General features: G+C 34.9%; 3 protein-coding genes across 3 annotated transcripts; 2 read left to right on the top strand and 1 right to left on the bottom strand.

Moving 5' to 3' along the window:
* The first annotated feature begins 11,383 nt into the window (after positions 1-11,383).
* LOC111902789 (uncharacterized mitochondrial protein AtMg00810-like) lies at positions 11,384-12,835 on the top strand. The gene is made up of 3 exons (XM_052768996.1): positions 11,384-11,465; positions 11,589-11,684; positions 11,895-12,835. Exons 1-3 carry the CDS (start codon positions 11,384-11,386, stop codon positions 12,833-12,835), a joined length of 1,119 nt encoding a protein of 372 aa, XP_052624956.1.
* Positions 12,836-13,658: 823 nt separating this feature from the next.
* LOC111902743 (microtubule-associated protein RP/EB family member 1C) lies at positions 13,659-15,584 on the bottom strand. The gene is made up of 6 exons (XM_023898551.3): positions 15,356-15,584; positions 15,010-15,165; positions 14,812-14,918; positions 14,517-14,730; positions 14,320-14,433; positions 13,659-14,245 (listed from the first exon to the last, which is right to left on the bottom strand). Exons 1-6 carry the CDS (start codon positions 15,461-15,463, stop codon positions 13,961-13,963), a joined length of 984 nt encoding a protein of 327 aa, XP_023754319.1. The 5' UTR covers positions 15,464-15,584; the 3' UTR covers positions 13,659-13,960.
* A 3,571-nt stretch (positions 15,585-19,155) lies between these two features.
* LOC111902744 (asparagine--tRNA ligase, cytoplasmic 1) lies at positions 19,156-21,573 on the top strand. Its single transcript, XM_023898552.1, has 6 exons — positions 19,156-19,736; positions 19,825-20,415; positions 20,509-20,765; positions 20,858-20,987; positions 21,062-21,120; positions 21,205-21,573. The coding sequence occupies exons 1-6, from the start codon at positions 19,257-19,259 to the stop codon at positions 21,386-21,388; spliced, it is 1,701 nt and encodes a 566-aa protein (XP_023754320.1). The 5' UTR covers positions 19,156-19,256; the 3' UTR covers positions 21,389-21,573.
* The last annotated feature ends 1,891 nt before the right edge of the window (positions 21,574-23,464 follow it).

Here is a 23,464-nt window from a genome sequence, read left to right as displayed (position 1 = left end):
TTAAATAGCAACGAAGTACAAAAGTATGAGCGAAGAAAAAGTAAAGAGGCTACAAAAATAAATGAAAAAAATAGTGAGCAAATCCACTAGCAAACAACCACAACCCTTTTACTTTTAAATTTACACAATGAGTATAAATTAACAATAATAGTGTCTACTATTTTTGTTGGAGGCACCCTGATATTCTTAAACATCTCGTCTAATACCCACAAGATATGATTAGATGATTAAAAAAATAGGATAATTATTTGTCGCGATGATAAATAGATGTTTTTTTATTATTGAAGGTTATGTAGGATAAATAACCTAAACGAAAGTCGTAGTAGCGGTAAAAGTGAACTCGTGCATATAGAAAACATCCAAATCTGACTTCATATGAAAAAGTTATAATTTTTCGAAGTTTCAACTCAGCAGTGCACGACATAAGACTGAAATAGAAATCGGTTGATTGTTAGCTAAAACGATTTAAACATAAGTTGAAGATCTCTACGATACAATTTCGTCGACACAAAGACAGTCGAGAATGGATGTCATATGTTAGAGTTATGATTTTTATATGAGGTTTAACAGTCTAAGCTCTTTAAAAACATAAATTTAAAAATAAAGTGATAATTAGTCGATGAAGTCGAAAGGAAAGTTGTAGATCTCGTCGATAGGTGTGCGTGGATATAAAGAACATCGAAAACGGAGCTTGTATGAAAAAGTTACAGAATTTACAAAATTTATGTTTTGCTCGACACATGTTTCTAGAAGGTGACAGCTGACATGTGGCACAAAACAGTTGGGGAGACATCACTTTAAGTGTTCGGTACGCACCTTGAAAAGTGTGGCGCGTAATCACGAGTTCTGCCTATAAAAGGGGCATCAGCCCCTTATTTGTCTGTACACCTTTCTCAACTTCCTCTCAACCTCTAAACCCAGTTTTTGGGGTCTTTCTTCGGAATTTTGGATTATTTTAGTTTAGCAAAGCTCTGGGGAGCTATTCTTTGACTAGTAGAAGCTCTCGGGTCGAAGTTCTACTAGTGCAATCTCTCGGTTTTCGCTAAAATTTATGTAAGTTAAGCTACATTTATATCGCTTTCAATATAACTTATATTTATAATCATAATCATTGTTATGAACCTATAAGATTTATCAGTGATTCCCCGTAATTATACTGATTTATCTACTTACGAGAGTGATGTCTATGTTGGATTTAGTGAGGTGTTTAAAGTGATATTTCCGAACAATATGCTTTGTATACCACACGGACCCTACCTCCGATATGATCCTACCTGGTTATTCCTTACTTGATAGATCTTGATGTAGACATTGTGTAACATTCTAAAGTTATAAGGTGAAAATTTTATTTTTAATTCAACCATAAACACCATTTAACCTTTTTAATCATTCAAGAATATGTCAAAATAAAATAGTTATTAGAATACAATCCCAAAATCATAAGGTTGCGGAAATATGGGTGGATGCATTGCGATCATGTCAGGCCCTTCCCTTTCGAACCTGAAGTACCTAAAACCATAAACATAAACTGTAAGCACAAAGCTTAGTGACTTCCCTTAAAATACCCCATACCATACATATATAACAATCAAAAACATATTGGGTCTATTTCGCCCTCTTCGGTATCTTTCAACCGGTACTGTGTCTATTTCACCCCTTTCGGTATCTTTCAACCGATATCGGATTTATTTCACCCCTACAACTAACACATATAATCATAATAGTAAGAGTCACAGAGACATCAAGCAGATACATACATAACATGTAATTGTCACAAAGACAATCATCATACTACAAACATAATCTAGTGGGCCAATATTGTTGCCTTTGACCCACGGATATAGTGAAGGAAACTCACCTCAGTTCGCTAACACTTCAACTACAGCTCAGGCTACTGGACCGGAGAATCCCCACACTAACCAGTCAACTACAAACATAATCAATAATTGGGTCACAAACCATAATCAGGACTTAATTCACTAATCCCGACTCCTAGGGTAAAATACTATTTTACCCTTCCCTTCAATTGGCCTAAGTCCATAAGACACACAAGGCCTAATATGGGCCCAATTCCATAAAGGCCCAAAGCCTACATTATCTATTACCATATGTGTCTAAACCTTTCTTTCCCAAAGTCCAAAGCCTTATGATACTTGATCCTCAGGTCACGGCCCCGAATTATGAAATGACCCGAACCAGGGTGTTACACATTGGGATTAGTGAGAAATCTATACCGTCATTAATTACTAGGAATATTAGACTAAGACTCAATATGAATCGTACTTAGGTCACATTAAAGGAAAAGTTAAAGTGTTAGGTGGAGCGCTGCCAAATTCTATAGTCACCCACCTAAGTCAAGTGAGTACATAGTCCCTTTCATGAATATGATTTTAATACAAGTATTAATTGAAGTATTAAATATCTAATAAAAATGTTTATATGTGAGCTATATGCGTATTTACTGAAATATGTGTAAGAAATATATTTGATGATATACTACGTGCAAACTATATATGGTTCTATATGTGTTAAGATATATATGTATTATTGCGCGATAATAATAATAATAATAATAATAATAGAAGTATTAATAAAGAGAAGGATAAAAGTGTATAAATACCTAAATACTTTATGTTAAATATATACACTAAATTAGGATAATGTTTTCTAAATAGAATTGGTATTGGGAGCTTAGTAGTTTGCTTGTTAATGAGATAAGACTTCTTATAGATGCCTAGTTCAATTAAGTTTGATATTGGGTAGTCTTATTCAGAGTATGTTGGTGTAAGTTGGGAATGGATTGTAGGGTTCTGTTCCGTGACATTTTTAGGTGTTGATGATACGAAAATACGTACCGGAGTATGAATCGTTTTCCTTTTTGGATGATCACAAATGGTGGGTCCATATCAGGTAACTATAATGGTATGTCTGGTAATCTCCGAGAGTAAGATGACAACACTTGATCATTATATACGGTCCTGTGAATTTCGTTTCTAGTGTAGTTTATAACCCAAAGACGTAGATGAATTTGGATACCATATTCATTAAATACTCTGATGGCTCAGGTGCCTTTATGACTTTCACCAGCCAAAGAAGCCCCTAGAGGTGTATTCAAGTCCTTTCTTTTAAACGGTTTATCTTCCTGATAATCATGGACTAGGGTCTATGAGGATCGATTAGGGTGGGTATATATGGGTATGAGGTTTTATAGATATCCAAGTCAGAATTACATGTATATGTTGTTTGTTAATAGTTTGTTTTGTAGGGTTAAGATATATATATATATATATATATATATATATATATATATATATATATATATATAACATTGTAGGATTGAAATTCATATGTACTCACCTCGTGTCCCAACCTAACCCACTCACTTTATATGTATCACATGTATCAAGACTTAAGCTAGATGAAATTGATTAGGATGTTGAGTGATTAAGAGAAAACATGTAATGGTGTTCAGTACCATTAGGTCTTTATGTTGTAACTTATGTATTTGTATTGATTATGACATACATATAATTTTTTTGAGGTAATCTTGTATTAAAAAGATTTTTATATATTGGGATTTTTCGTAAATGAACTATCATGATTTTTAAAGTATAAAGAATGTTCTTTTTGGTTCTGAAAATTTAGAGGATGTCACATCTTGTTCCTGGCAACATGTAAAATCAGTTTCTTGAAAATGAAAGGGTCATTGGATGGATGACTCGACAATACACATATTAATGCACCTTTTTTAGATTTTTAAGAAAGCCACATGTGAAATCCTCCCTTTTAAAACCGTCAAACACCATTTATTTAGAGGTTATATGATCCCAATGTCATTTACTTTGTTCATCAAGATGGAGAAGCATAGGATAGTCATCAAGGAGATAAGGTTTTTGTCGGTTGTCAGAATGAGTGAGTAACTAAAGCTATTGTTCCATATCTTACATGATCTATTCATCTAAGCCCATCCTTTTTATTCAGATCGCTACTATCACTTATTGTGTTTAATCTGCACATTCGTTTTTATAGCATGTTGATTTCAAATGATGTCAGCTAGGATCCTATATATCTGAAAAATAAACTCAACTCCCAATGGGTTTTTGTAAGGTATAAATTATCATATTTTAATGGTAGTAAGTTTTTATTCATTGATGTTGACTTTGTTGTGTGACAACTGAGAAAAATTACGTCATCGATCACCGTTAGGAAAGGGTAGAAAAAGATTAAATGTAATAACTTAGCCTCGTATTGTTTGATTTATACCATAATATAATCAAATATGTTGTTACATTTAGAGTTAAATCGACTATTAGGCTAAATTAGCATCCAAAAAGTTGTACCTTCTTTTAAAACACTTTAGATATTTAGATAGTACTCGTCGACGTGATCTCAAAGATTAATATCATGTCCAATGTCATAACTAATTGGTAAGACTTACATTAATATCATGGTCATTTTTGGGTTGCCTTAGTGATCCAAATAATATTAGAAAGTTATGAGAGAGATATATAAATAGTTTATTAATTGTTCATAAGATGATAAAATAATTAGAAATTAGTTTAGAATTGATTTGGAATTAATTCAAAGTACATGATTAAATGTTAACTATTCAATAGTTGAATAATGAAAGGTTTTAGATCCCTGAAAGGGTGGATGGATGAAAATCAGCTTAAGATAAGGCTAAGGATTTTCATCCAAGGCTATACAATGAAGGAAGGTTTGGATTTTAGATCAAATATATTATTTGATTATTATCTTTATCTAGTTGCCAATTCAAATCAGTTTTCTTTTCAAGCAACCTAAGAGTTTTTGTTCTCTCTTGATTAAATCCTTAGTCGATATTTATTATTTTAATGATTAATCTTCTTACATCTAATAGTTTGGAATTGTTGCCTTTGATTTTTTAATTTATTTAAATAAAGTGGGGTAGGTAATGTAATGTAAGGTGAGGTGGAAGTGCGGTTAGGGTGTGTTTATTTAAATAAATTAAAAAATCAATGGCAAAATAGTATTTTTAAGGTAAGATAGGGACCAAGCGCGCAACAAAAACAAACAGTAGGGACCTTCCAAGTTAAAAAAAAAGTTAGGGACCAAACGTGTAAGTTACCCCAAACCATAGGGATCATTCGTGTAATGTACTCTTTAGTTTAAAATAACAACTTTACCAAACTTAAATTATACAAGAGGCACTGCATTTTTCATGGTTGTGCTTCATTGTTGAAGTATATCGACCAACATATAGGGAGATAATTGGAGGTCGTTGAGGCCAATAAAATTAATAACCCTAAATCCTTTACACTAAAATAGTGTGTAGTGGTAAAGATGTCGAATCCGTGGAGATTGGTTCAATTTTATAACTCTATCAAAAATCTCTTTGTAAAAATACTTGTAAAATAACAATAAAAGTAAAAAATGGGGGTTTTGATCTTTTCAAATACTTGAAATAAACTAGAATTAAACTAAGATTTAAATGGACAATTTCAACAAAAACAAGAGTTTGATATAAAATCAATAAGAGAAAGATAGTTGGCTTAAGGTTTCCTCACTTTGACTTTTTGATGAACATATCATTAGAGTCCAATGGTGCAATACTTGTTTTAATTCCTTAATTTGGTTATATTAATCCAATAAGCTTGAGATTACCTAGACTTTTCTTAGTTGTTAAAATGGTTAGAGAAGCTCATAACAATTCCCTTAGTCAAAGTCACAATTTCCATTAAGCATGTAATTAGTGAAGGTCAACTAGCATTAAGAACAAAAAAGTTACCAAATCCAAGAGAAGTCAAATGCTTTCACTACCATGTTGGAGAAAATGTTTTTATGATTGTGTGAAGCAAAACTAACACAAAAAAAATCATTTGTTGCTTGCTAATTTGAAGATCCTTTAATTAATCAAGAAATTAGCCAACTAATCACCATAAGCATATTTAAACTCATGAATAAAAACATACAAGTAATAATATGATTTTAAAACATATAACATTCTCATAAAGATTCAAAAACAAGTTCATGGAATCTTCAACATTCAACAAAAGTCAAAGGATTTCACCAAAGTCAACCAAGTTTTGTCTAGCTAAGCATTGCTAAACTCAAGAAAACAAGATAAGAAAAGATTGTACCAAACATTCAACAAAATTTAGAGATCAAAAGATGATGTTATTCAATGTTCTTGGCCTTCAAAGTCTTCAAAATCTCTAGAGAAAAGGCTCCAAAGTCGGATGTGCCAGTGTTTCAAAAGAAACCCACCAAACTTGCTCAAATAGAAGCCAAAAGTAAAATCACAAACCTACGCGGGTCGCGTGGAAATCTTACGCGAGTCGCATGAGCTGATGGAGAATGGGCCTTTTTCATTTGTTGGGCTTGAACTGCTTAGTTCACTAGCCCAGTTTAAGTCGATCAGCTTCTAGCCCATTTTTCTTCAAGTTCTCTTCAATTTTAGCTCAATTTGACCTTTCCAAATCCTCCAAAGCTCTCGTAATCACCCGATCATCAATCTCCGCACACTCGAAAATTCTCCCGCATCTTCAAAATTTAAAGTTTAATAATTCTTCCAAGCCTTCAAGTAATTTACAAGCCCACTCCATGCATCATTTCCATAGCTATCAAGCCCAAAATTCCTGACGACTTCTAAGCCCAATCGCTTCCCAAAGATCCCGCTCCGCTACTCTCCGTAAAACCTTCAATTACGCTCATGAAATTCGAAAGTACCCGAAAGCGGTCATAAAATAACAAAAAGGAAAATATGCATGAAAATTAACTAAAATGTGAATGAAATATGCTAAAATAAACTATAAAAAAGAAGTAAATAAAATGAAACTATCAATAATGAATGCATGTTCCACATTTATGTGAGGGAAATCTGCGAAAAAGTCCCAAAATTTTAGGCCAATTTACGATCTAGTCCTAAATTAAATTTCATTAACGAAAAAAGACAAAAAAAACCGACTAATTTAATCATTTTAGCCCTCTTTTACCTTTTTAACAGGTTACTGCTGATGTGGCATGCCAAGTGGCGTGCTACGTTGACATGGCAACTAATTTCATTTTTAATTTTCTTTTATTCTTTAATAATTTTAAAATTAAAAAATAAAAAATATCCCCCCTTTTCTTTCCCGTGTTTCCTTTCTTCTTCCTTGAATCTGCAAATTTAATGATACCGTCAGAGAAACAAATCCGGTGAAGCATCTGTCCACTAGGTTTTGTCCCTCGACAATCATCGTCTTCCTCTGCTTTTACTTCTTCCATATATGGTTTCTTGTCTTCCACCAAATCGGTAATCTCCCTCACTCTTTCTTTATCTCACAAATCCATCTCTCATTTCTCTATCCTATTTCTAAAGTCCGACACCTCCCCTATCACCCCCAACACCTTCTGCTACCACCACCACCACTCATCACTCAATGAATCAAACCTAAAAGTTGAACCATAAACCTGCAAATAAAACATTACTTAACCCTAACCGGTAACTCAAAGAAGAGGGATGTGCAAATCGTATAAGCAGGTTCAAATCCCCAAATCGTCTTCGTCGATGGTCCTCCTTTGTAATGCGATTCAAGCATACTGACAACAAGAACGACTCTCGTGCCAAATCAAAAGAATGATGAAGCTTTTTATGACGATGGAGACAGAGAGGGGATCGCCGGAGATTCATGTGATTTCTTCAGGGATGATGGAGATCGGGGTTTTGGATTTTTGGACGTGAAGATAGGGGGAAGAGTTTCCCGAAGAGGTCCTGTGAAGTGGCCAAATTTTGACTTCAAGGGATGTGCTCCGGTGGTGGTTGTCCAAAAGTGATGACATTATGGTTCTTCAAGTGTTAAGAGAATAGGGAGGAATAGATATATGTAAAAAGGAATGTATGGGGTAGGGAGGTAAAGTTTGGGATTTTGGTTTTGAAGGTGAAGGTCACTGGTTCAAATCAACATGCATCCTTTTTATTTAATTTGACTTTAGAATTTATTACATTAAATATAAATGTTATGGATAAATTCATAAGAGTCTTTCAGTTCGATTGGTTAAGAGCATGATTTTCGATTTGAAGGTCACACGTTCGAGTCCCCCTCCTCTCGTTTTTATCCTGATAATCTGATTTTTCAAATAATGAAGAAATGCCACATCAACTGCCAAAAAGTTTACTTGGCGTGTCACCTCATCAAGCAACCTACTGAAATTTAATGAAATTTAATTTAGGACTAGATCGTAAATTGACCTAAAACTTTGGGACTTTTTCGTAGATTTCCCTTTATGTGATTATATTGGTGTATTTATGTTATGCCACGTCATGTTAACTACTTCATTATTAGTTAGACTTTTCTGTTTTAATCAGTTAGGCTCATATTAGTTTAGCTCATGTTAGTAGTGCACATTAGCATAGATAAATCTGATGTATATATATCATTTCCAGTTGAATGAAACATAACAGAAAAGATTCTCTCTTCATTTTGTGAATTGTAACATGGTATCAGAGATTATGCTTTCGTCTGTGATCTGAACTCTGTTCAAATTTTTTTTGTTCTTCATTTCGAATTGATTCCCCTTCTTCTTTTCAGATCGTTTTTTTCATCAATGATCTTTGTTTGATTCCGCCTAATTTTCCTGTAAAATTGTTTCTTTCTTTCAATTGATTGTTACAATTGACCTACTTCTTGAATCATGTATGAATCTCAAAATAGCAATTATGTAGATCATAATGATCCATATTATCTTCACCATTCGGATAGTCCAGGATTAGTTCTTGTTTCACAAGTTCTCACTGGCGAAAATTATGCTTCATGGAGCAGGTCCATGAATATTTATCTATCTGTCAAAAACAAATTTGATTTTGTTGATGGAAGTCTCCCTAAGCCTAATAATTATAATCCAGTTAAACTCAAGTCGTGGATCAGAAACAATAATATTGTTATCTCATGGCTTTTGAATTTAATCTCTAAAGAGATCTCTGCATCTGTGATTTACCTTGATACTGCTGTAGCAATCTGGAAAGAACTTAAGGAGCGATTTCAGCAAAGCAATGGACCTAGGATCTTCCAGATCAAGAGAGATCTGATGAATCTTGTTCAAGGCCAAGACTTTGTAAGTAATTACTTCACCAAACTGAAAGTTTTTTGGGAGGAATTGTCGAATTATAGTTTCAATTGTACATGTGGATTATGTATTTGTGGAGGAGCAAGAGAGACAGAACAGGTTATGAGTTTCCTAATGGGTTTAAATGATACCTATGCTCAAATTCAGGGACAAATTTTACTCATGGATCCTTTGACATCTGTGAATAAAATTTTCTCATTGGTTATTCAAGAAGAACGACAGAGAGATGTTGGTTTGAATCAGTCAAACACTCCTCTCATGGCATTTAATGTTCGAAGTAACAATTCTAGCAACAAATTTCAGAATCATCATAATTCAGGCTCTAATTACAAGAATAATGGCAAATCCCCATTTTGTACTCATTGTAAGAGACATGGACATGTTCAAGATAAATGCTATCGATTGCATGGGTTCCCTCCAAGATACAAAAACAAACAATCAAATGATAATCGAATTAATTCCATTTCATTCCATCAACCTGAAGCTAGAGTCACAATTAACAAAATGCCCCTGTTACTGAACATGAAGCTGTAATAAATCTGACAAATGCCTAATGTTAACAGCTTATTGCATTACTCTCTGGGAAATTGGCTTCTACAAACATAGTGACTGCCTCTAATGAAGCCAACACAAGTAATCACTATATTCTCAATCTTACTGCTGGACATTATGAGTAAAATGTCTGGATTTTAGATTCAGGGGCAACTCGCCATATGTGTAACAACAAAGGTTTGTTTTCTAATATGAAAGAAATTGCAAATACAAGAGTTCTTTTACCAAATCAATCAAGAATTTTAGTTCATTATATGGGAAACATCAAGCTCAATGCACATCTTCTTCTTAGATATGTTTTGTTTGTCCCACAATTTGAACTAATCTTATCTTTATCACATCCATCACTAAACCACAGACTATTACAGTAAAAAACTTTCATGATCTTGCCATTATAATGCAGATGGAGGACAAGATGATGATTGGCAGGGGTAAAGTACAAGCTGGCCTATATGTTCTTGAAGATACATAATCTACTTTTACAGTACCAATCAATGTTGTTTCTTGTCACAAGTGGCATCAAAGATTTGGTCATCCCTCATTCAATAAAATCCAGATGCTTGATAGTATTCCTGTATCAAATAAGGAATTTGATAGTATTCCATGTTTAATTTGTCCTTTAGCAAAACAGAAAAAGTTGTCTTTCCCTTCTTTAAACAATGTCAAACCTAATCAATTTGATTTAGTTCATTGTGATATATGGGGCAATATTGTGTTAATTCTCATTAGAGGCATAGATATTTCATTACTTTGGTTGATGATTGCTCGAGATTTACTTGGATTTATTCGGTTAGACAAAAGTCTGATGCTCAAACAGTTACTCCAAAGTTCTTTCAAATGATTCATACTCAATTTGGAGTTAGTATTAAGACTTTTAGATCAGACAATGCCAAGGAATTAACTTTTACTGAATTTTTTTGAAGAGAAAGGTACCATGCACCAATTTGCTTGTGTTGAAAGACCACAACAAAACTCTATTTTGGAAAGGAAACATCAACATTTGCTGAATGTGGCTCAAGCTTTGTATTTTCAGTCAAAGTTGCCTATCATTTACTGGTCAGAATGCATTCTTCATGCTACATTCTTAATCAACAGAACACCTTGCAAATTACTTGGTAAATTTTCTCCATATGAAAAGCTACACGAGATGAAACCTGATTATTCCAAGCTTAAATCATTTGGTTGTTTAGCCTTCGTTTCTACACTTAACTCACAACGTACCAAATTTGTCCCTCGTGCCAAAATATGTGTTTTTGTGGGTTATCCTCCTGGAATGAAAGCTTTCAAATTTATAGATCTTGAAACAAGGCAAATCTTTAATTCTCGAGATAGTGTCTTTCATGAGGATATTTTTCCATTCACTCAAACAAAAGGTCAAACTATTGTTAATCCTTTTCCATTTCATACCTTACCTGTTGTTCTTGATTCTAGTTTGGATGATGATACAGAACTTTATAATACCATTTCTCATGATCATTCGTCTTTTTCTGAAAATGATGATCATCCACAGTTGCCTATCTTAAATAGACCACAAAGAACCAGTTCTAAGCCTACATATCTCCAAGATCACCATTGTAATCTAATTCAAAATGAGTAAGTTGTATCAAAGGCTAGATGTCCTATTTCCAAATATGTTGATTATTCCAAGTTGTCTCCTACACAGAGGGCATTCTCTTTGGCTATCTCAACTGAAACAGAACCAAAGAGTTATAAAGAAGCTGCCTTGTCCAAAGAATGGTGTACAACAATGACAGATGATTTACATGCATTAGAGACAAATAATACTTGGTCAGTTGTACCCTTACCTGCAGACAGAAAAGCATTGGGCTGTAAATGAGTTTTCAAAATCAAAAGAAGGGCATATGGGTCCATTGAGAGGCATAAAGCTCGTTTGGTGTCAAAGGGCTTCAACCAACAAGAAGGCATTGACTTTATTGACACTTTTTCACCAGTTGCTAAATTAGTTACAGTAAAATTACTCCTTGCATTAGCTGCACAACATTCATGGCCTTTATTGCATCTGGATGTCAATAACGCTTTCCTTAATGGTGATTTAGTTTAGGATGTTTACATGCAGTTACCATAAGGCTATATACCACCTAAAGGTTTTCCTTCTAATACCAAACTCGTATGTAAACTACAAAAATCCCTCTATGGCTTAAAACAGTCTTCTAGACAATGGTATGCAAAGTTTTCTTCATTTCTAATCAAAGAAGGCTTCATTCAATCAAAGGTTGATTACTCCTTGTTTTACAAAGGTTCTGGTTCTACCTATGTGGTTTTGTTGGTCTATGTTGATGACATAGTATTAATTGGTGTGTCTTTGGGTGAAATAAACTTAGTGAAAGATCGCTTGAGTAATGAGTTTAAACTTAAGGATTTGGGCAACCTCAAGCATTTCTTAGGTCTAGAAATTGCAAGATCTAAACAAGGTATTGTTGTCTCCCAACGAAAATATACATTAGATTTGCTTCAAGATACAGGCAAGCTTGCTACTAAAACCACTGGTTATCCAATGGATCCAAAGCTTAAAATTTCCAATTTTAATGGAGATCCTTTAGATGATCCTGCACAATACAGACGCTTAATTGGAAGACTAATGTATCTGACCATTACCAGGCCAGATATAACATATGCAGTACATAGATTGAGTCAATACATTACATATCCTAAAAAGCCACACATGGAAGCTGTCACTCATTTGTTAAGATACTTGAAACATAATCCGGGTCAAGGTTTGTTTTTGTCATCCAAGCAATCTTTACAACTGCGGGCATTTAGTGATTCGGATTGGGCTGGTTGCCCAAACACAAGAAGGTCAATCACTAGGTTTTGTATCTTCATTGGTGATTCATTAATTTCTTGGAAATCTAAGAAGCAAACAATTGTTTCAAGGTCATTTACTGAAGCTGAATACAGGGCATTAGCTGCAACTACAAGTGAGATTATATGGCTCAAACATTTGTTACAAGCATTTAAGATTGACACATTACAACCAACTCTTCTCTTTTGTGATAATGAATCGGCAATCAAACTTGCTTCTAATCCCATCTTCCATGAACGCACGAAACATATTGAACTTGATTGTCATTTCATACGTGACAAAGTGATTGATAAAACAATTAAACTGATGCCTATTCGATCTCAACGTCAATTGGCTGATGTGTTCACTAAACCTCTTCCTAAAGCAAAGATGTGATGTCTATTCGATCTCAACATCAATTAGCTGATTTGTTCACTAAACCTCTTCCTAAAGCAAAGATGGTTCCTTTATTATCCAAGATGGCTCTTCAAGATATTTTTCAGAGTCCATCTTGAGGGGAGATATTGGTGTATTTATGCTATGTCACGTCATGTTAACTACTTCATTATTAGTTAGATTTTTCTGTTTTAATCGGTTAGGCTCATATTAGTTTAGCTCATGTTAGTAGTGCACATTAGCATAGTGATAGGCTCGAAAAGATTCTCTCTTCATTTTGTGAATTGTAACAGATTAGGAGATACCCGAAGAGAGAAAACTTGTAGCCGATGCCACAAAAAAGTGTTTGAGTTGCCGGTCTTAATTAATAATTGATATGTCATTGTCTGGTTCATCAAGTAATGTTTGATTTAAATAAACAACCTCTAAAATGGAGATTATATCAGTTGAAGTTTGGATCATATTGACCTCATCATGAAGATCAAACAGTTCAACATGATTTCCATTTAAGTTATTTGCGTTGTCGGTCAATGTAATCCGTACTTTCTAATCGAGAAGGTGACACCTGAACAACTTCAATTAACTCTCTCATACTGTCAGGCATGGTAATAAATGAGTGTCAAAGGTCGATGGTTTTGAGGCAAGTAATGTAATCTCTAAATAAGTGGCCTTACAAATGTTTAAACTGTGTTATGAAGTCCAAGGTAGTTATGTCAACTATATTGCGTTGTTCAACCTCTGTGTGCCACTTTCGATTCTTAAGAAGATAGTGACAAAAGTGATAAGTAGATTGTTAACAAAATTATACATCAACGATCGACAATAACTATAAAATAAATGTGATTGGTTCAATAAAAAAACATCATATGCAACAACCCAAATTCTAATTATAGAATAATTAGACTTGATGGCGTCGTATAACACACAATCTTATACAACAAAAAACATCTAAATCCCCCTTTTAAGTTTTAACTCCATTAGACAACAAAAGGAGAAAAGGCCATCTCCAACAAGTTGTCACTAATGACTAAACATTGTCTATAATAAGCAAACTAATCAAGAAAATAAAGAAGATGATAGTTTTCAACATAGAAAAAACTAGATAGATAATTAGCATCATCATCATCAATAAGTCATAAGAGGTGACCCACTGCAATGGACATCAGAAGCATCAGAAACCCTTTGTCTAGGAGACAACGTGTTACTTGCTGCAAGATCAACCTCAAGATTAATAATGCTTTTCCTCTTTTGACTATCGAATTTCACCTTCGACTCTTCTTCTACACCTTCAGATATCGGGGTCAAAGAGACTCCTTGCTTCTCTTGGTTAAGAAGCATCGCTTGAGCTTCTTCCACTATCGATGGATCCTCTTCAGCAGCGTACAAGATCCTCTGTATCGCATCAATAATCTGCGAATAATCCAATGTAAGCAAAAAAGTTGCAAGCCATAAAAACGAACTTGAGAGAGACAAAGAGACAATACAGGCAAGTTTGCGATATTAGGAGATTGGCACAGGATTTCGATATCCCTCAGCTTTGCAAAGTAGAAATCTCTTTCTTTTTCAAGACTATCCATTGTTAGCTTTAACTCTGTGATCTGCATAATCAGTAGTAATTTAACAAATATGTGAGCCTGTAAGTGTTGGAGAATCTGGATTACTGTTTGTGTGACCATGGTACCTGTTGATCGTATACAGAGACGTTTGGAGTTGCAGAAGGTGGTTTAGAGGTCTTGACAGGTGGAGCTGCTGAGTGTGCAGAAGATGGATCGCCTCTTCGAGTGGAGTGATGCTTAGGTGCACCTGTGGAGCCTCTGGTTGGTTGTGTTGGTGCGGATTTCCTGCTTACATCTTTCCCACCTTTGCAGGATTCTCTTCTTTCAGCAGGATTGTAACTATAACATGAAATGGAAGCAGCTAATTAACAACTTCAACTAATTGAAGAACTCATATAACAGTTAATGGTAAGGACTTACTTGTGATGACCACCACCGCTGACAGAATCACAGTATTTCTTCATCCATTGCATGAATTCAAGGTTATCCAGTGGTCTTCCTTTCACTAGTTTGCTCACCTCAATGTGCTGTAGCATAAAATTAGTTAATAACAGCATTCCATATAAATACAATTACTAAATACTAAGCACAATTCGAGAATCATAAAGAAGGAAAAACCTTTGTGATTTTCAATTTGTTGAAAACGTCTTGAAGAACCTTATAGTTCTGAATCATATCGTACTCTGTCTTGGCGTCGAAATTGACCTTGTGCATCGGTACGATTCCAGGATGTGCGGCATCCATTAGCTGACAGTGAACTGCGCCGGAGCACGCCTGCAACAATCAGATCCGTTCAAATCTCTAAGTTTAGTCATTCTAAATACACACAATTCACGATCTAAACAGAAATAGAGAAACTACCTCTAGATTTTTATGCTTAATGATCGATGATAAAACATTCCAAACCACAAATAACAACAATTCAATAAATTCATCTAGGTATAAATTTGGGGATAAAACAAACCTCTTCAACTTTGGAGAGACTGAGTTGGAGACTGGAGTTAATCCAGGCTAAGATCTCCGTTCTACCGACGAAGTAAGCAGCATCCATCATTCCGATGTTAGTGGCCATCTTCGAAGTCTCTCTCTCTTTCTGACTGTTCTAGAGAGAGAAAGATGTGTATGAAAGAGATGGGAGAAAATTGACGCAGCAACGCTCCTGTAAAGAGAAATAACGGTGCGTTTGTTTGAAATGAGAGTTGAAGGCGGGATTTATACGACTTTATGTGATTCAAAAGCGGAGGAAACCCCAACGGCTAGAAAAACCAGAAAACCAAAATTTGGCAGCCCACCTGGGCCAAAGCCTAGGGCAGCAATGGGTCTATTATTTTTTGGGCCCTAACTTTGATCTATTTGTTGACTACTGATTTATGGTATTTTTCTAGAATTTTCAACATTAGTTCTGAATATTTCTGATTTTTTTTTTCTAGAATTCTTAACATTAGTTTTCTGATCTCTGGAATTTTGTTAGCGTTGATTCATTCACTTATATGTTTTGAATTGGTAATTCTCTAGTATTCTGAACATTACATCTGATTTGTTTCATTATTCTAGCATTATTAACATTATTATCTGTTTGATTTAAATGGAAGTATGTAAGTGATAGAATAAGATGAATTCGTTATTATGTTTTTAAGATACAACAAATTGATTGTCAAGTCTCTTATAGTTGAAAAGATGAAGGATTTTAAATTTTTAATGAACCTTCTGTACACTTATATACCCTAGAAAGAACCATCTGTGTGGTTATTCATTTCTAACTTGATATTCACATTTTAAAGGTTGTTTGAGTGTTCATCTAAAAACTCGTTATTAACTTATTCGTTTATTGAAAAATCAATAAGTTCAAAAAAATGTTTGAATACCTAAGAACTTTTAAAACTCCTTTTTTTTAATTTAACTTATAACTTATTATGATAAAAAAACAAACAAAAGATAAAATTTTAACAATTTTTTTTAACTAATTGATTTATTGACTTTTGCTTCTAAAAAACTAATCCTAACATTTTAAAAACTATTTTTCCCACCTTCATAACTTAATAAAACATTTTCTAGTAAAAGTCATTTTCAACTTCAAAATAACCATCTTGTAACTTTTATCTTCATCCTTCTTTATGTAATTTCATCTTTATGGTAATTTAAGTGAGTTGACATTTACAAACATCTGAGTAAAAATGATGTAACTAATGAATTATATTCTCTATTTTTAGATATATAATTTTATATTGTGGAACTGTTATAAACAAAGGAAACAGATGAGACAAGTGGTGTGTCAAAACTCAAAAGAGATAGTAATTGGTGTGTCGTGTGGTTAATTGTTTTCTATTTGAAAAACATTTAATGGAGCAAAATGCATCTTTGAAACCTCTTTTTGTATGATTAAATGTGGCTTAAACATCTTTTTGGTGTGTCGTGTGGTTAATTATTTCAACTCAACCCAATATGTTTATTTAAATAAGTTGATATTTCCAACCTAACCCAACATTTTAAATAAATGGGTTGTCATCGGGTTGACCTGTTTATATAGTTCCTAACACAACATATTAAATAAATAGGTTAAACTTGGGTTAACCCATTTAAATTCAATTAAATAAATTATAAAATTAAATATTATATCACTTAAATTAGAAAACATAAATAAAAGTTCATAATTATAACAAAAGCATAATTCTAATTCATAAATATAAATAAATTGTTCAAATACCATTAAAACAGTTTAGTCTTACAATGATTTTGGAGAGTGACCAATATTATCGACACTAAAAAAAGATATAAATTAGGATTGAATTTTATTAATGTAACACCAAGAATTTAAAAAACAATCTTTCGCATTTTATAAAGGCAAAATTCATTTAATATTCATAAAAACATCATTGTTTGTAATTCATTTCATAACATATAAAAAACCCCAAGATCACACAATATAGAATCCCGCGTGTGTGCACTGATCAGGCCGGCGCCTTCCCGCGATCCTCACTAGTACCTGAAACAAATAACACCAACACTGTAAGCATAAAGCTTAGTGAGTTCCCCAAAATACCACATAAAACATATTAGCCACTCGAGGCTATAACTCTGTGGGTCCGTGCACCCATACTCTGTGAACCCTCAGGTTCTAACTCTGTAAACAAGCATAGCATAAATCACATAGAAGAATGCAGTGCAACACATAACATACATAGCATACAAATACTCTATCACATAACTCTGGTTACCTACTCAAGGTAAAGTATAGTGAGAAGACTCACCTCGCGTGTCTCGATATCTCACAACCCTGGGAATCCCTCGTGCCCGATTCTCCGAGCTCTAATCCTCCTATAACATCATATGTCCCTAGTTAACACTTTATATCTCAAATGTTGACTATCCCTAAGAAGTCAACACAGGTCCACTCTGGTCAACGGTCAACGGTCAACTTTGACCGGACTCGGCGAGCGCTAGGGCGACTCGGCGAGTCTAGACGTCCTCACTAATTCTCTAAGATTCCCTTTCTACACGTCGAGTATCCCCCCTGACTCGACGAGTTCCTCTTGGAAGAATCGCGGGGCCACCCCGACTCAACTCGCCGAGTCTGAAGAACAACTCGGCGAGTCCCAGTTCGACTCAGATCACCTGTTAACCCTCTCTAACTCGCCCTGACTCACCGGTCCAACCCATAACCCGGACAGGACCATTCTAAGGCAATCTTCAAGCTACTCGCCGAGTCTGTTCATCGGACTCGGCGAGTCCATGCCATGCAACCGCTCAAACTGCTTTCTAAGGTCAGATCTGCTTCGGCGATTCATAGGTCTGGCCTTCCTAGACTGGTTCATCACGTAAAGTCCTTATTTCGGTGCTCATAATACACCCCATGACTCATAATTGACGTTTTGACCTAAGGCATAAGGATTCCAATCCAAAACCTCCATTGATTCCCGAAAAGCTCAGGCATGGGACACTCTGGACTTCCAAGGGTCCCAATATAGGGTTCCAATCACTTGGGGGACTAAGGAAACACTCAATCTAGCCACAAAAGGGTTCAATAAACCCTAAATCCATATACACATCAACATAGAAGGGAACAGCTCGAAAATATTACCTGAATAACGTTGCTCTGTGTCCCCAACCCTCAGAATATGGCTTCTCTTGTTGTTCCCTTAACCAAGCCTCCTCCTCCTTGCAAAATAACACTTCCAAGATCAATAATGGTCTTCTACCTTGCTCCAGATGCTCACAATCGAATTAGGGTTTCACTCAAAGGACTAGGGTGAACAATGACGGCCATAAGGCCCCTTATATATGTTCCAAACCTGGGAAGTTAGGGTTTCGCTAAACAGCGCGGACTCGCCGAGTCCATATCCGGACTCGCCGAGTCCAGTCGCGAACGCACGACCCGATCCGCGATCCTACTCGGCGAGTCTGAGCTCCAACTCGCCGAGTCCCCTCTTAAAATACCCAAAATCATAAATATAACAATACCTGGAATTCCGGGATGTTACAATTAAACAAAGATAATAATAATAATGCAACATTATAATTTACAAATTAATACTTTGATTAATACATGATAATATTTAAATAATATTGAATTTTATATATATATATATATATATATATATATATATATATATATATATATATATATATATATATATAAAAGTTAAATGGGTTGACGGATTGAAAACGAGTTAATAATTTTTACCTGAGCCAAGTCCAACCTATTTGGCAAGCTCTACTCAAAGTTAAGCCCATTTTATATAACAACTATCCAATAGTCTGAGGGGCTGATATGTAACATATTTTGGGTTTACATTTTTACCCAAATTTAAAGCGATACGTTAGGGTTTAGACACAAAGCAGCACTCGTTTCCTTCAAGCTCCCGAAAATGGCAGACAACGGAGTGCTGCCGGTCGACAAGCTAACAATTTCCGAAACCGTCAAAGAAGCCGAGTTCTCACAGCGTGTACTGGTTCGATCGATTTTGGGCCGTCCTGACGGCGGCGCTGGACTTGCTGGGCAGACCTTAAAGGTAGGCGGCTGGGTGAAGAAAGGGCGAGAACAAGGCAAAGGTTCATTTGCCTTCCTTGAACTTAACGATGGATCATGTACGGCGAACCTCCAGCTTATAATATACTCCGATGTGGCGCCGCTAGGCCAGTTTACTCCGACCGGTACTAGCCTGCACGTGGAAGGTGTGCTTCAGATGCCTCCTGCAGATAAACAAGGGAAACAGTCGATTGAACTAAAGGTTTCAAAGGTTCTAGATGTTGGAGCTGCTGATCCCGCGAAGTATCCATTGCCCAAAACGCGATTGACACTTGAATTTCTTAGGGATTACGTTCATCTCCGACCGAGAACCAATACTGTGAGTTTTTCATTTCGTTGATCTTAGTTTCTAGATACTGCATATTTGATCTGCTTAGTTTCAAAGTTTGTTTCTGTTACTATTTCAGATTTCTGCTATTGCCCGAATTCGTAACGCACTAGCTTATGCAACTCACACGTTCTTCCAAAAGCATGGATTTCTCTATGTCCATACTCCAATCATCACCACTAGTGATTGTGAAGGCGCTGGAGAGATGTTTCAGGTCACAACTTTAATAAACGATTCAGAAAAACTTGAAAAGGAACTCCTTAAGAATCCCCCTCCATCCCAAGAAGATGTAGATGCAGCCAGGGCTGCTGTCAAGGAAAAAGGTGGAATAGTTGCCAAATTGAAGTCTGATAAAGCTGATAAATCTGCAATAACAGTTGCAGTTGCTGAACTTACTAAAGCTAAAGAAACTCTTTCGAAGATTGAAGAGAGATTCAACCAGAAACCTGGTATCCCAAAGAAAGATGGGAAGGTTGACTATAGTCAAGATTTCTTTGCACGCCAAGCCTTTTTAACTGTTTCTGGACAACTTCAAGTTGAGACCTTTGCTTGTGCCCTCAGCAGTGTTTACACTTTTGGCCCAACTTTTCGTGCTGAACATTCTCATACTTCAAGACATCTTGCAGAATTCTGGATGGTTGAACCAGAAATAGCATTTGCTGATATTGAGGTACATTGCTTATACAATGCAGAATGCACACACTTCTTTACTGAATCTCCAAGAAAATGGATTTGATTTGTTCATATTCCTACGTTTATGCAGGATGATATGAAGTGTGCAGAGGCATATGTTAGGTTTATGTGCCAATGGTTACTCGACAACTGTCTTGATGACATGGAATTTATAGCTGAAAAGTTTGACGAACACGCCATTAATCGTCTAAAAATGGTTGCTTCTACCAATTTTGTACGCCTTACCTACACAGAAGCAGTGACCATTCTTGAAGAAGCTGTTTCTAAAGGCCACCAATTTGAGAACAAAGTAGAATGGGGAATTGATTTAGCATCTGAGCATGAAAAGTAGTCTTTTTTTCTCGTTCTATTTTCAACCTGAGAATCTGTATATTGTATATTCAACATGTACACTAATTTCAAGATTTTGCATTGTGTAGATACCTAACAGAGACAAAATTCGAGTCCCCTGTGATTGTATACAACTACCCAAAAGGGATCAAAGCATTTTACATGAAAGTTAACCCTGATAACAAAACAGTAGCTGCCATGGATGTTCTTGTCCCAAAGGTAATGTTCTTTTGAGAAATCATACATCAAAACTTTAGACATTAATTAATACCCTTTGTTTTGTTTTCCAATAGGTTGGTGAACTAATTGGAGGAAGTCAAAGAGAAGAGAATTACGAGGTCATCAAAGAAAGGTATGATTTTTTTTGTTTCAATAATTTGTTAATTGTGTATACGCTTAAAAAAATATATATAATGAAATTTGATTTGGTATGCAGGATTCTTGAAATGGGGCTTCCACTTGAGCCATATGAGTGGTACCTTGACTTGAGGCGCTATGGAACTGTGAAGCACAGTGGATTTGGATTAGGGTTTGAGAGGATGATTTTGTTTGCAACTGGAATTGATAATATTAGGGATGTAATCCCATTTCCAAGGTTTCCAGGAAGAGCAGATCTTTGAGGTACTTCTAAAGATACATAAACATATATCAAGATCATTCCTTTTGTTTTATATTTATTAGCAAGTAAGTTTTACTTTTAAAAAAGTTTGTGAAACCGATTTGGATACATTACTTTGTAAGATTTTGTTGCCACTTGCTGCTTTATTTTACTGTTGGTGATGTTATAGACTTTTATTTTATTTTATTTCCCAAGTGTGACAATTTAGGGATTCAACATTGCATGTATTGGTTGCCCTAGCCCCAATTTTGATCAGATTGTATATATACAAAGTTAAATAGGTCAAAGATCAACTACAAAAAGATTTAGGTCCATGCAAGTGCTCTATGTGAGTTGAAGTTAGTCGATCCTTTGTAGCTTTTATAATCAGTTTTAGAAAATATGATACAAAATTAAAACCTTATAGAGTTTTTGATGTTGGGGTCACCATAAGGGTGTGCGAATTGGCTATCTGTTAGGCTCATTTTTCATACGAGTTTCAAATGATATATGATTCTTTTCCTCTTCTCGGTTGTCTCCTCCACATCCCCTGAAAAACAACATTATCACCATGAACACGCTCAAAAACCTTGCAGTTTTTATTCGTGTCAATCTTGTAAAGCTCCAGGAATGAATCTTTAAGAATACCACATCCCCATCCTTTGTCTTTTCGAAATCCACATCCCCTAACCTAAAAATCCCATTTGATTTGATAAATTGAGAACTAAATCCCCGAAATCCCATTTGATTTGATAAATTGAGAACTCAATCTCATTTGCAATTTCTTCATTACAACTTTTGCTTATCTCCCCTCAAGCTTCAAATTCCTTTAAATAGTTAAAAATTCCATTTTGGAAACTTCCCAGTAGTCCTAAAATTTAAAAGTAAAGCCGCATGGCCCTAATGCCATGTCATTGCTACAACCCCAAACAAAATTTTTAATCTCCTCCATAGAAAAGGGGCCTTCCAAACCATCCTTGTCTTCACTCGAAATCTTCTTGAATCTTCCATTCACTAGTTCTAGTCTCACCATATTGCTCTCATTAAATTTAGAAGAGAAAAATTGCCAAACTTCATCCTTGATGTGACGCTGATCAGTTCCCCAGTCCCCCTTGATATTAAGGGGGTGTTTGGCTAAGCTTGTTAAGGGCTTATTTTTCTATCTTATTTTTTAGGGCTTTTGACTTAAAAGTCCTTAAGTTTGTGAGGTTTTGTTGGTTTTGTCCCCATGACGATTTTTTGTTTGTTAATGTCCCAAATTTTCCAACTGTTTTTCATTTTTGCCTTTGCTACCTATAATAGTAGGTGTCTAGGGACAAAACCGACAAAATCTAACAAACTTAAGGACTTTGGACTTTAAGTTAAATTTTGAAAAACATACTTAGGATAAAAACATATAAGATTTATAAACTTGAGGGTTTTTTTTTTTTTTTTTTTTTTTTTTTTTTTTTTTTTGCAAATTTGAAAAACATACTTAAGGTAAAAACATCAAAGATTTGTAAAAAGGACAAAAGTGAAAAAATCTTGGCAATTTTGGACATTAACGAATAAAAAATCGTCACAGGGACAAACCCAACAAGACCTGACAAACTTAAAGACTTTTATGTCAAAAATCCTATTTTGTATAAACTCATTTTTTCTAGCTTATTTTTCATGAGATCGGTTTATTTTCTTAGTGTAAGTCATAATAAACTCTTAAGTTGGAAAACAAGTTAGAAAAAATGAGCTTATAAAAAAAAAAGCTCGAAAAATAAGCCTGAAAAATAAACCTTTAATAAGCTTAGCCAAACACCCCCTAAGACCATTTATTCTACTCTTTTTCTTGTTGCCATTAATTATGCCATGAAAAAAAAATGTTGTTCTCATCTCTTTAGACATCCCATCTAAGCCTTGACTTCTGTTTCAAATCAAGTTTTCTTAAATGACAAATTTCACTAAACATATTCCTCTAGAATTTTCTCTCTACTCGTCGTTTGCAACTCCAAATCGTCTATCTTTGCAATTAGCTCAGTGAATTCCTTATTTTCTTTATATCTAGACTCACACCTCTAATTTTTGATATTGTTTTTTAGCCCCTGGAATATTTTAAGAAGATTCA

This window comes from Lactuca sativa, chromosome 2, assembly GCF_002870075.4.
Source record: "Lactuca sativa cultivar Salinas chromosome 2, Lsat_Salinas_v11, whole genome shotgun sequence".
Classification (NCBI taxonomy): Eukaryota; Viridiplantae; Streptophyta; class Magnoliopsida; order Asterales; family Asteraceae; genus Lactuca; species Lactuca sativa.
Note: the sequence above shows the minus strand (reverse complement) of the source record. Positions and strands in the feature narration are given on the sequence as shown.

Bases quoted from the DNA above. Each gene is read 5' to 3' on its own strand.
- LOC111902789 (XM_052768996.1), top strand. From the start codon at position 11,384: ATGACAGATGATTTACATGCATTAGAGACAAATAATACTTGGTCAGTT. The intron at 11,466-11,588 runs GTAAATGAGTTT...CTTTTTCACCAG, and splicing joins AGACAGAAAAGCATTGGGCT to TTGCTAAATTAGTTACAGTA. The intron at 11,685-11,894 runs GTGATTTAGTTT...TGTTTTACAAAG, and splicing joins CAATAACGCTTTCCTTAATG to GTTCTGGTTCTACCTATGTG.
- LOC111902743 (XM_023898551.3), bottom strand. From the start codon at position 15,463: ATGGCCACTAACATCGGAATGATGGATGCTGCTTACTTCGTCGGTAGA. The intron at 15,166-15,355 runs GTTTGTTTTATC...TGATTGTTGCAG, and splicing joins GTCTCTCCAAAGTTGAAGAG to GCGTGCTCCGGCGCAGTTCA. The intron at 14,731-14,811 runs GTAAGTCCTTAC...TTCATGTTATAG, and splicing joins AGCGGTGGTGGTCATCACAA to TTACAATCCTGCTGAAAGAA.
- LOC111902744 (XM_023898552.1), top strand. From the start codon at position 19,257: ATGGCAGACAACGGAGTGCTGCCGGTCGACAAGCTAACAATTTCCGAA. The intron at 19,737-19,824 runs GTGAGTTTTTCA...TTACTATTTCAG, and splicing joins TCCGACCGAGAACCAATACT to ATTTCTGCTATTGCCCGAAT. The intron at 21,121-21,204 runs GTATGATTTTTT...TTTGGTATGCAG, and splicing joins TACGAGGTCATCAAAGAAAG to GATTCTTGAAATGGGGCTTC.